Below are 13,201 nucleotides of genomic sequence, written 5' to 3' on the forward strand. Positions count from 1 at the left end.
GAAGCAGTACCCGTGCACATGCTATAAACTTGCCCTTTATCCACATGCAGAAAACAATGCTGCGCCCTAGTGGTAATATGCTGCACAAGCCATTAAGAAATGTGGGCACTGGCTGTTTTTATATAAAAAAAAAATTTATTGAAAGTTTTGTCAAAAAAGAAAACAAAAACAAACAAAAAACACACGTGTGAAACTACAGCAACACCCACTGGTTCTACAGACACTCAAAATCACAACTTTGAAAGACATGGGAGGCATGTGACCAAGCAAATAAAAAAATAGCATCCTCAAAGTTTTGCATCTTCTTTTACACGCCTGTACAAAAAAGAAACACCTCATAAATATTACCTTTGTTTCCTCGGCCTCCTCTTTAGCTTCTGATACTTTATTTTCCATGAGAAGTTTGTATCTGCTTAGTTTTGGTAAAAAAAAAAAAAAAAAAGAAATCACCTTTTTCTCCATCCATTTTGTCTTTTAACCTCCATCCAGAGTGATGTCGGTCTACATGGATGTGGACTCAGAACCAGTGTGAACCACAACATGTACACTTCTTTTCCTGCTTTCTGTCCACTCATCTGATGCACTCGTACTCAGAACAAATGTTTTGTTCATTTTTTCTTCTTCTTCAGTCTTCATTCTGCCTTAAAATAATCAGTTGCTGTATTTCAATGGTGCATTTTTTCCCCCACACACATACACAACACAGGACACCCTCTTCCCCCCAATACTGAAAAGTGTTTAGCAGCTCAAATATATGTAATTGTCAAAAGACAGTAAAAATAAAAAATAAAAAAAAAGGTTGCACAAAAAATATTGCCCTTGTAGAAGAGTGTTCATAAGCTGAAATTGTTTTGTTCTGCAGAAGTGCCCTTTTGTCTGACAGAGGTCATTGGTGTTTACAAATTACATGTGTTTGGCAAGACAGACAAAACAGATTGTTTTACAGAACAAGTTCTGTTTGTTTAAAGTGGGTTGTGAATGGCACGTATGTGTAGTCAGTATCTCAACTGCAGAAGACAGTGATGAGAGTAATCTCAGTTTGCAGATGAATTATAATTAAGAAATAAAGGTTAGAGCTAAAATAATTGCTCTCTTTTGAGAGTTTAAGTAAATTATTTCTGCATGTATGCAGCTATAAAAAAAATGTACTCAAATGTTTTGCATCATACAACTAATCCAAGTTAATGCCCTTCTTAAAGAATGTTTTAAAATGTATAATCTCCCATAAAATTTCATTTTATTGTAATATTCCTAAAAGTAATAGACTTTTTTTTTTCTTAAAAACCATACCTGTCTTGCCTGAAAATGCATCACATGACTTCAGTTAGTAACTGAAATCTTACTAACATAGATTTATATGTATATCATATTTTATCAATATATTAAAATCTTATTCCCACATGTACATATGACTGCAACATATCCCTTTAGATAAATCTTTCAATGATCATTTGGTATCAGAAACCAGATTAAAAAAACCAAAATGTAATAAATAAAAATGTATAACTTTTCATTCAGTGAAATGATAAGAAATGTTTGTTTTCTGTTCTCTGGAGGAAGCAAATAGCATTAAGAGATTCAGTTTTACTTTTGGTCGCTGTCTTCTGGAGGCAAGATGCTGGCGGCCTATAACTGCTCCACAGTGCCACATTTTAAACAAAGTTATCTGTGCAAATTAGAGTTTGCATTCCAAATTGCGTTAATGAAATCTGTAGTGTTTTGGCAAACAAGGATTTAATTTTAGCATCTCAGCCATCTTATTATAAGCCACCTGCTCTGTTGAGAAGGATGCTTCTCTCTAATTATCACTGAACTCAACATCGCGGCAAACTAAGCTGCTCTTCTCGTTGAGGCAATCGAGTTAAAGACCTACTGCATATTTTATTTTAATCTCACACGTTGGGGACTCTCATCCACTAAAACCATGATAAGCAAGAATGTGTTTCACTTTTAAAAGGTGAAAGAGTTGAACAAACAACAAGGAAGATCTCTTCTCTACATAATTTCTTCGTCTTTGGTATAAAATATGCCATCGGCAGCGTTTGTTCAACCGTTAAGAAAGACTCAAGAAACTGTCGACAGCTTTACTCAAACTATTGCTCATCACACATTTATAAACCCTAATTTTTTTCTTCTTCAATTTGGTTGTTGATGAAGTTTTTCATTTCTTTATGTTGTGAGACAAACAAAGCGCACAAACAAGAACATTTGGACTGCAATGAAAATAACAACAAAACCTGAAAATGAGACAATGTGGCGGAGAAACTGAGATTTGATCCCACCGTTACACCAAACCACATTGCCCAGGAAGCCGCGGATCAACTCTTTTAACAAGCCACGCAACATTTTTTTGTCCATCTAATCCATCGACTTTTTTTGCACTTCACCACTTGTCATCTTCAAACTATTGTAATATCTTTTCTTTTTTTAAAAAACCTGTACAGATAAGCTTTGTAGATTTCCTCTCTGAGACTCCCATAACACACTTTCAATCATTTTTAAAAAGAATTGGACACTATGGAGTCTTTTTTTTCCCCAAAAAAGTCTGAGAAAATTAAGGCAATACGAATTTAAGAAAACATTGATTTTCTAAAAAACTACTCAAATAATAAAAGAAAAAGAAAAACAGAGCTTCATATCAGAGGAAGACAGTCTGTTTTCTCCTAGACATTGCTTCCTTTATTTTTTGATAAAAATGTCAAAAATTCTACCTGCACATTCAAATGTTTTCTTTTTTTTTCTTTACAGTTGGTTGAGTTTTGATTTCAGTCTTTTATATAGTTTTTTTTTTTTTTTTTTTTACCCCTCCAGAGGGGAAAGTCCAGTCTCAAGGTGAAAAATGACCAAATCAGTCTTGGACTGTGATTGATTCCATTGTCTTGTAGTTCAACAAACATTCTTTGCTATTTGTTTTTTTTTTATAGCTGTCTTTGCCTTGGTTCAAACAGCTACAAAATATAGCATATTTTTTTCTTCATTTATTTGGTTCCTGTGCACAGTGGAAGCATTTTCCTGTCTGTCATGTCCACCTCACTGCTGTGTTTTTGTCCTCTGTCTTGTTATGATTCTCTGTCTGTCTCCGGCTCCTTCGTGCAGTCCTTCTAAAGGCAATGCAACAATGACTCCCACCAGTTACCTGAAGGAGACAGAGAAGTCAGAAAAAATTAGATGACCAAGACTTTTTTTCAGGAACGCAGCTAGACGGAAATAAAATCAAGTTACCGAGGCGGCGACAACAACATAAACACCATAAAGAGCTGATAGAAAGAATGACAGAGTTATGAGCAAAATAAAATAAAAAAAATATCCAGTTTAGCTTTGTAATTATGCTCACGAAACAATCTGTTTCCACACCGATTGTCTTTCAGTGAACGGAAGTAGTAAAACACTTTCAATTTAATACATTACATTTGTTGTTTTCTAAAATATTGAGTCTAAGCTTTATAGATATCTTAGAGCATTTGCATCTAATTTGTTGTAAACATTTTTTTTTTTCCCAGAGTTCACTTTCTCTCCCCTGTCAATTCAGAAACTCTCAAGAAAGTGAAGTGTGTACTAGGTGCAAGAATGTCTACATATAAAAAAAACAACAACCTCTGAAGCAGTTGGACCAAAATATACAAATAACCTGTCTAAAAAAAAAATGTTTTTATGCCAAAGTGAGTCTACACAGAAATTATACATTAGGTAGTTAATCACCATTAAAATTGCTCGCAATTAGTGAAAGCTACAGTTTACCTGATGGTCAGAAGAAAGACTCAAGGCGTTATCAAGGGGCTACAACACTTCTGTCGCATAAAAATGATCTGCAGAGTTGGTTTTCATTAGCAAAGAGAATTTAAAGCAGAAGAAGGATTGGATGGTCCAGTTGTGCTTAATAGATTAGCAAGTTGCTTTCCTACAAGAACCTAACTACTTTGTAACCTTTATTACAGCATTACATGCTTAGTTTATTGATTAGCAGAGATTTAGGCCCACATATCAAAAACATTGGACAATTATCTAAAGATATAATTAGCTAATAAATGTTTATCTTTTTATCTGTCACTACAAGTCAGATTTGTCCAAACAATTTGGCACTTTTAGAACCAGTCATTGTATTTAGATGAGAAAATATTAGTGAAGATTTTTTTTGTAAACTCACTTTGTCTGCTGGTAGGAGTAGGCTGTGGCATGGTCTGCTGAATTCTCCACTGATAAAGGCTGCTGCCCGCTGGCATCCTGTGAGGAGGGGGCAGTTGTCTGTGGAGATGGGTCTGTCACCACACCCTGATTGGACACAGAGTGGAAGAAAGGAGGTCAAAGTAAATTGCTGCAGTGAGAGTGACATAAGCATTTCCCTCCTGCCAAATTTTTCAGCTTTGGATAAATAAGTTAACCACATATTCAACTTATAACTTGCTTACTTCATGAAAAGTAAAGGTGGATTCTAACTTTAACAAGTAATTTGTGACAAAGTGAATGCACTGTGTATTTTTTTCCCCCTATTAAAATTAGCAACTCTAAATGAATTCAAAATTCCACACATCTGAAATTGTAAAAAATACTGTTTCAAAATGATCATCTATGACTTCACAATAGTACGATCAATCATAAGACCATCTAAATCTTTCTGCACAGTAGGGTTAACAAACATCTTACATCCACTGTAATAGCAGAGGCAGGCACTGCAGTGTACTGGGGAATGTAGGTTCCTTGCATAGGAGCAGCCGCTGCAGCAGAGATGTACTGCAGAGACACAAGGCGGGGGGACACACGTGAACCAATACGTACAGCCTGGTGCAAACATGTTACAATCTATCTTTGGATTTTGTAGTTGGCTTTTAATTGCTAGCAGCCAAATGTGAAAAATACAAACCTTCCGTTTTATTTAGCTGCAGGGTTGCAAAAGCTTCCAAAAATAAAAGAAAGGGTGTCATTTGAAAGTATGCTTGACTGTGTGACAAGACTCTAATGTAAGTCCGCCCGTTTGTTTTAGAGTAACTGTCATGTTGCAAAGTAAACTTTCCACACCAGCCGACTCTGTGTTTAGCTTCATCCTCTCCCCATCAAATCTGACCGACTTCACTGCCTCAGTGGCATGATGCTGCCTCCACCGTGGGTTCTTGTGTGGATGGTGTGTTCAGAGAAATATGTTGGAAGAGAGACTCACGGTGCCTGTGGGGCCCAGAGAGAGATGGTTCATCTGCTGGGTGAGAGGAGCCATGACACTGGATGGGTGAAGAGACAAGCTGGGCTCTATGGCCGTTGCTGGGGTGATCACAGCACCCTGGTGAAGAAGAACAGAGCAAGCACATTCAGGGCTTTTCTCAATGTTGTGGATTTTAGTTGCAAAACAATGACAAAAAAAAATACAGTGGAGTCAAATTGTACGTACTTCAATTATCCATGTCTATAGGCTTAATTTCACAGTACAAAAACAACAATATATAAATATAGGGATGAAAAGACACAGACATTACAAGAGGATTGTAATGTTAAATGATTTTAAATTTCAAACTAAGACTGTAACATAAAAGTGAAATCTCTGCTTAGTGTAGAGAGGAATCTAAAAATGATTCTTGCTGACATTTTATTCTTGATGATATTGGTACAAGAGAATGATATCAATCATATCTGTCATTTCAGAATATGCATCAGTGATTTAACCCAACATCAAGACTAAACAAGGTTCAAGTCTTATCCTCAACATCTTTGTTCTGACCCTTTGAATAAAACATAACTAATCATTCTATTCATTCAACAAAGTTTACTTCTTGTCCTTCTTGACCAAAGGTCAGATTTGTGGTGGTGTGGACAACCAATGGATGAATTTATGATTCTTTGATCAGATGAGACGTGTCCTTAAAGTTGTTGTCTTGCAGTAAGAAGGTCCTGGGTTTGAATTCCGGCCTACGTGGATTGTGCATGTTGTTTCTGCGTACTCTGGCTTCCCCTCACAGTACAAAAACAAGACATGGTTAAATGGTTATTCTACACTGTCCTTAGGTTTTTAGTGCGTGTGAATGGGTGTCTGTCCTGTGTGTCTCTGTGGTGTCCTGTTATGGACTGGTGAACTGTCCTGGGCGTACCGTGCTTTTCACCCACTGACCATTGAGATAGTCAGCAGGTCCTCCTTGCAATCTCCTTGCAAGCATGTATAGAAAATGGGTGGATGACTTGAAGCTAATTCTAAGTATTTTACTCATATTTCCAACACTGAAAAACAAAAGCAGTGGCTGTCTAAACAACTAAAACACACAAATTGAGGTCCTAGAACTGACAGGGTTGGAGCAAATTAACTATGCTAGACAGCGTGGCAACTTCACCTTCTCTCTTGTGTTTAAGGGTGGCCCCCTGCCCTTCGTTACAGTTTCTCTTTTGCTTCACAATTCATTGTTTTGCAGACAATAGCACCATCTGTTTAGCTCCAGGGTTACTACTCAGTCACGCCAGAGTCTGCACTTTATAAGTGAGCTAGATCAGATTCCCAAAAAGAAACAAATATGAAATATTCTGTAAAACAGAAACAGACACTCTCGAACAAAGAGATAATGGTTAGCATGCACCTAAACTGCCTGGAGTCGCTTCAAGAAAACTTCCTCCCCGTTCATGAGAAGCCCAGCAAAGGCCACAGATTTTTTTTGTCCCGTGTTACTATTATCTGTATCAATAGCCTTTGAAATTTTCTTTTTTAAAACTCATGTGCCTTACATCAGTGTTCTGCATTCAGATAGAGCAATTCAGGCCAATACACAAGAGTGCAAAAGGGCTACATGGTGGAATGATGGGTAACAGCATGAAATATAATGAAGTCTGAAAATCAATTAAAGTTATTCTGTGTGGAATTTACAAGTTCTCTTATTATCTACATGAGGTTTTTTTATCTCCTACTTTCGAAAAACACGGCTGTTTTCGTCTTTCTTCGTCCAGCTCGTTCTTTACTGTGAGTGTGTGAAAGCCAAACTTTGACTGATGGGATAAGAGCTGGTTGTAATTGTCTAAATACAGCCAGGAAAAGATGTTCGGACTCCCAGGTCATGTTAAACTTGATGACTACAAATGTTTCGAATTTGTACACGGAAATAAAACAAGTCAGCTGGCTCGCTCGGCAGGCTTGACAGCACCTGCTTGCTGAAAGGAGGAGAGAGGCTTTTACAGTAAATCTCCTGAATGTGAAGGGCTTTGATGCCGTCTAACACCTTGATGCTCTAAGCTGTGTTTCTCCAGTACGGTGCGGCTACTGCCTGTGCTGCTCTGCAAAAAGACTTAATACGAGACTTCTTACAGTGTGTGTGCTGGCATGCCTGACAACATAACAGCAGATGTAAACACAACTGTTAAACAACACTCCCCGTGGGAACAGACGCCATCAGCGGATATGTGCCGGCGTTGTTCCGGGGAGTCGAGCCGTCAGCCCCTCCATGGTTGCATGTTGAGGCAGGGTTGAAGAAGTTTGGCATTTTAGGCCCAAGCCGTTTGACACAAACGAGCTGCTCTATAGAGGCTTAAAAGCACTGCTAAACAAAAAGATGCACCTAAAACTGGAGACACAAGCTGTTTCGAATGTTTTCAACCTACATACAGTCTGTCAGGTGAAAAACAGCTTACCCTCATGAACATTACATATAAAGATTACCAGAGCTGTGAACAGTGGTGCTTAGTACGTCGATGTAGCTGCTGTATTTACAAGGCAATCTGTTTGAGGACTACAGCCGTATAGTTATAGGTACCCAGAATCACACTCTAATCACCATGTCTCTATGGGACACAAAGGAATGCTAACAGATGCATCAACAGATTTCCTGGAAGAAAGAAGAAGAATAAAAGTTTTTAAAAAAAAGAAAGCGTTTCCTCTGCCAGTCAAATTTACTAAACACAATCCAGGCTAACAACTGTGGTTTTTATCCACCTCAATAAACTGATTGCTGTCATAATGACTTTTTCTTCCTCTGCATTCAGTCTCACAGCAGGTTCCCACAGAGGGAGAGGGAGCCGTACAAAGAAGAAGGAGAGCCATAATGAGTAACTGCCCGCTTTGATTTATAGCTGTACACGAGTTAAACGGGCTATCTCTGCATGTGTCTCAACGTGGACACAAAGCATTAGCTGGAATGTGATGAGTCTAATTATACATTGTAGAGCATGTGTACATGTTAAAGCTTTCATGCGTCAGGCATTGCTGCTAGGGTAATAAATGGACAAGCGAGGCCGACAGACATGATTCTTCTCCCTAAGGACAACAGACAGGGAAGTAAATCCCCTTTCACCTTGGATCGGCTTCACTCGTTTCTGTTCCTTTCTCATGTTTTCTTCTTTTTCTTTGTCTGCATTCATTTAAAGAACTTATGCTGACAAGTTGAAGGCTTACCTATTTCAAATGTTTTAAGCCCTGTGTGCTGCAGGCACTATAAAGCTTCTTCAAAGACATAGTATTAGGAATAGTAGCATCCCAGGATGGAGTAAAAAAAAAAAGCTGCTGCTGTTTTGTCAGGCCCCCTTTCTGTGTAAGCATGTTCCCTCCTTAGCTAGTGTGCTTTTATGTCCAGGTGGTTTCATTGTTCCTAAAACTTTCTTTTTTTCATTGAAAACACACCCTTGATGTCTCTGTTTATACACACAGAAGCAATGATAATCTGCAGAACAGAAACTGCTTGGAGGTAGTTTCCACATACCTGAATGCATGCATGGTGGACACAAGCAGGATGACAGTATTTAAAAAAAAAAGTTTAAGAAGTTTTGTACAGGCACAGCCAAATGCATGGGCCCTTCTGGTAGATATGAAAAAAAAAAAGTTATTGCACTGAAAAATCCAGCCTTTAATCCGGTGATCTCCAACTCCAGTCCTCAACGGCCAGTTGCCTAAAACCTTTGGATGTTTCTCTGCTTCAGCACACCTGGCTCCAAAAGCTCATCAGCTTGACTGCATGCTGGTGAGAGAGTTTCGCTATTTAAATTCAGGTGTGTAGGACAAGGAACATCAATGGCCCTTGAGGACTACAGCTTAAGACCACTGTTTTAATCTGAGTACAATAATTCAGTGCAGGAAAAAATTCCATGTTAACTAATAGTTGTTTTGGACAAAACTGGATGCCATTGGTGCTTCACCTGTTAAAATTTATACGTTCCCTTTTGCTAAAAGTACAGCAGTTAGTCTTCTCTCATGAATGGTACAATGTCAGACTCTTTACTGAGCCATGTTTAGTTTACTGTTTGGAGTCCACCAGTTAGCATGTGCTGGCACTTGAGAAAGTTTGTGATGGCATGCTAAAAAGGCCCAGAGGTATGCAACAGTGAAGAGAAGGTGCTTTTGTACATATTCTCATCTAACCAAAGCACACAGTTCTACTTAAAATCCATGGAGAATTTAGCAACTCTGTATGTATATAGGCAATTTTGGTATTTAGATATTGTACAAGGGTTGTTGTGTATAATAGAACCCTGGTGATCCCGAGATGCCAACGCATGTAGCAATTCGCCTAAGGTAAGCTCTGGAGATTTTATGGTCCTCATCCAGCCCAATATCCTTGTCTAAAAGTCATGGATTACTAATTAAACATTCTAAAAAAAAAATCACTTACATGTCAAATAAAAATGCTCCAGTTACATTTATTTTAGAGGGTCTACTAGAGGTACCAATAATTGCGCAACTTTTGAATTTGTCGATTTATTTCTTAGTGTTCCATTTTTTTCACTCTATATAATATTATGTTAGAGGAATAAGAAATTGAAATAAGACTTTTTACACATATTTACTAGGCATGCCAGGAATCATGCTCTTGCAATGTGGAAGAGTTTCTTTCTGGGTTCTTTTAAAATCTCGACATCCTGTGTCATATTCTTGACATACGCTCATTACTCAGAAATGACGTAATATAAACTCTGGGCATTAAAGTTCCCATGCATCCAAATGACTAATTTTGGTATTTTAACTTAGTGAAATCTGAAATTCTAATTCCTCAGATGTCTAATTTCAGGCCTCTCAAATAAGCAGCATAGAGTTTTTTTCACTCTATGGACGGTTAAGGCAATGCATTAATTTCCTGTATGAGGATTGGTAAGTAATTATGCAGAAGGACATCTTCTTACCTTAAGATGAATAAGTTGTAAAGACAGGCAGTTAAAGTAATCCTAGCATTCATCCAGTACTTGGAAACACAGCCTTTAAAGAGCTGCTTGAAGTGTGTTTTGGTGTGTTTAATGTTTGTGCTTCTCACTTAATCTCAGAAAGAATGAACATAAAGCCCCCGAATCCTGGATGTGAGCAGGTTTGTGTGTTTGTATGCGTGTGTGTACTTTCCTTCTCAAGCTGTCAAAAAAGAGGATACAACTCTGTTTACTTCTCGTTAATCCTAACCTGTTCATGCGTCATTAATTTAGTCAGTCGCTAGGTTTTTGCCCAAGTCCATCTCAGCACATTTGGCAGATTTGTGCAATGAGAGTGCAAGAACTCCGAGTATGTAATGGACTGAGAATGAGAAGCCTGCATAAATGTGTCAGCCTAAATGTGTCAAGTGGCGTGCATCATTTATCAAAGTTAGCAGTTATTAACCGTGGCGCAGCAGAGAAAAACCCTGTGCTACCATTCAAACTGCTGTGTCTTTCCCCGTTTCTCTCTCTCCATTGCAGCTTTAAATTGCCGAGCTCTGGATCCAGGAAATACAATGACTAGCCTTCCCCCATGTATTCGCGTTGGGATTTTGCGTATGCACAGACGGGGTTTGGGAGCAAAAAGCACACAGCCCAGACATGCTTCTGCAGAAGTTTTCCTTTCTTTGTTCTGATTTATCCCTTGTAATCCCTTCCTTCTCTCTCTCCCTTTTCCTTGCACTGTCAAAGCCCTGCTTTCGCTATTTATTTTCTATTTCAACAAGCCCTCAGCCTTTCCTCCCTGTTATCTCTGTCTTACTTCTTCCAAGTCTTAAGCTGTCATATCAAGCAGTCTGCCAAATTATTAGATGGGACATTTATTTGAAAGTGCAAAATGGATCAAAAAATGAAGAGATTTAACTGACTGTCAAAAGTGACCAAAAGTCTCTGAGAGGGACGCAGCACTCTTGAAGCTGCTAAGATATTGAGGAGGTGATTACAGAACCATAAAATTTTATATTGTAAATAGTCCGCAAGAAACATGTTGTGAAAAAAGGCGCTAGCGAAGGATTTGAGAAGAATCAAATCCTTCCAGGAAGCTTCCAGGAAACCATCATCGTCCAGTTCTGTCATATTCCATACCTGAAACCTACCTGGAGTATCTACAAGAACCAGACAAGGCCAAGGTAAGGAAGAAGATCTAATTGTAGATCTTGAGTTTATAATCTGAATCAATCACCATCACTAAATATGCATTAACAAATCTTCGACCTAAATAGTTTATGTGGCAGAAATGTTGCATACTCAGCAGAAACAAAACAGTGACAGAATAAAACACATGATATCCAGATTCAGGAGGGAGCAGTGGAGTTAGGGGAAGTTCCAGGTTTTACACTTGTGTGGTTTTGAGAAATTTCAAAGTGACTGACAATTTAAGTCAAAAGAAAAAAAAAATCCTTTTCTCACATTTTTGTAGATTAAATCTGTCCTTACACTGCAATGCAACAGGGCATGCTTAAAACTGCAGGATTTAAAAAATAACAATAATAATAACATTTACCAAAACCTGGCTGAATGTTTTAATTCCTTAAAGTCCTGACTCCCACTTTCTGGTTTCCGAATCTTTCCGAATCCCACTTTCTGCAACATGAATCTATTCAGTCTATCTATTCTATCTATTCGGCCAATGATTTTGTAATCCACTGGCCCTGATGCTCTGAACAGCAATCGGCTTGCGAGATCAGTACAAGCAGGACAACACTGTTCCTTCTTCTAATTAAATACTGTACTCTGCCTCATGAATCAACAAGGGCACAGGTTTTATATTTTTACCTCAGGAGAGAAAATATAACGCAGGACGGGCTTTGGCTCAGACTTTGTGTTGGGCTAAGTGAGAAGCCTTTGGGACTCAATCAGATATAATTGATTACAGTCCCTGAATAGCCAAAAGGAAAAAAAAATATATATATATATATATCAAGACTGTGTAAATGATTAGCATCAGAATGAAAGAAGAACTGGTAGTTCTCCCACAGAGTTTATTGACTGTACACCCACTCTCAGAGTCAAAATATGAGTGTTTGTGAGAATCTATACCATGTGTGGGTGTGTTTTTCCAACAGCTTTGCTTTGCTTTGTTTTGTTTTTCTGGCAAAGTAGTATCTGTCCTATTTTTTTATTCAAAAATGTCCATAGATACAAAATGTTCAGCATTTGTGCAATTCTGTATTTGCAATTCTATTTCAATCCAGCAGGGAGCAATGTTTTATCATTGATTTTACAGATAGCTCTGCTGAGCTTTCCAAGCTGCCCTTCTAAGGAGGCGGCTCAGAGACTGAATCAGCAGAACAAGAGCGAAATGTAAAGGTGTGTGTCAATAAATCTAAACACCATCAATAAGTAATATTATTGTAGCAATTCAATTCAATGTGTGAAACTTAGGGTATCAGCAAACAAATAGAAAACAAATTCAGCTTCTCAGAAAATTGTAATATTACATACAACCAATTAAACAGAATTAAAAGAGAACCATCATCTGCTAGGAAGTATGTCCATGCACTGTGCAGTATATACACTTATTCTTGGCCTGAGTTTATTGTGCATGAATTACTGCGTTAATGTGACCAGACAGCCTGCAGCACTGCTGAAGAGCTCAGGAAACCCAAGTTGCTTTAACAGTGGCTTTTGGCTCTCCTGTATTGTTGGATCTGATGTTGCTCATCTTATTCTTGACAATACCCAATAGATACTTTATAAGGTTTACATCAGACCAGTTTGCTGGAAAATCGACCACAATGATGCCATGGTTGTTGCTACTTTTGGCAGGACAGGTGCCAGGTCATGCTAGAAAATAAACTGTGCATCTCCATAAAGTTTCTCAGCAGAGCAAAACATGAAACGGGTCAACATTTTTCTGGTAGACTGCTGTGCCCTCACGCAAGTTGAGGCTCAGTTTGCCTCTTCTTTCTGTATCCAGACGTTGGCACATTAATGTACTGCCATTACAGGAACAGTTCAGACCTTCTTCACGTTGTTCTCTCTAGTTCAAAGGTGGATTAAAACAGGGACAGCTGTGCTGTAGCTCACATCTGTGGTGGCTCTTGAAGTGCTGACTCCAGACGCAGTGCACACC

The 13,201-nt window shown here is 38.3% G+C and overlaps 1 protein-coding gene across 3 annotated transcripts in view; it reads right to left on the reverse strand.

Annotated features, from left to right (window-relative positions):
* Positions 1 to 113: 113 nt before the first annotated feature.
* The window catches only part of LOC116717170 (RNA-binding motif, single-stranded-interacting protein 3-like), a 134,369-nt gene continuing 121,281 nt past the window's right edge, over positions 114 to 13,201 (reverse strand). For 2 of the 3 annotated variants that reach the window (XM_032558332.1, XM_032558329.1), the window contains exons 11-14: positions 5,153 to 5,269; positions 4,642 to 4,728; positions 4,145 to 4,269; positions 114 to 3,136 (exon numbers count right to left, since the gene is read on the reverse strand). In XM_032558332.1, the coding sequence (XP_032414223.1) occupies positions 3,133 to 3,136; positions 4,145 to 4,269; positions 4,642 to 4,728; positions 5,153 to 5,269 (333 nt within the window). In that variant the 3' untranslated portion in view covers positions 114 to 3,132. Of the gene's footprint in view, positions 3,137 to 4,140; positions 4,270 to 4,641; positions 4,729 to 5,152; positions 5,270 to 13,201 lie in introns of those variants that run through there. The other variant, XM_032558331.1, reaches the window with a different exon arrangement.

Source organism: Xiphophorus hellerii, chromosome 3, assembly GCF_003331165.1.
Source record: "Xiphophorus hellerii strain 12219 chromosome 3, Xiphophorus_hellerii-4.1, whole genome shotgun sequence".
In the NCBI taxonomy this organism is placed as follows: Eukaryota; Metazoa; Chordata; class Actinopteri; order Cyprinodontiformes; family Poeciliidae; genus Xiphophorus; species Xiphophorus hellerii.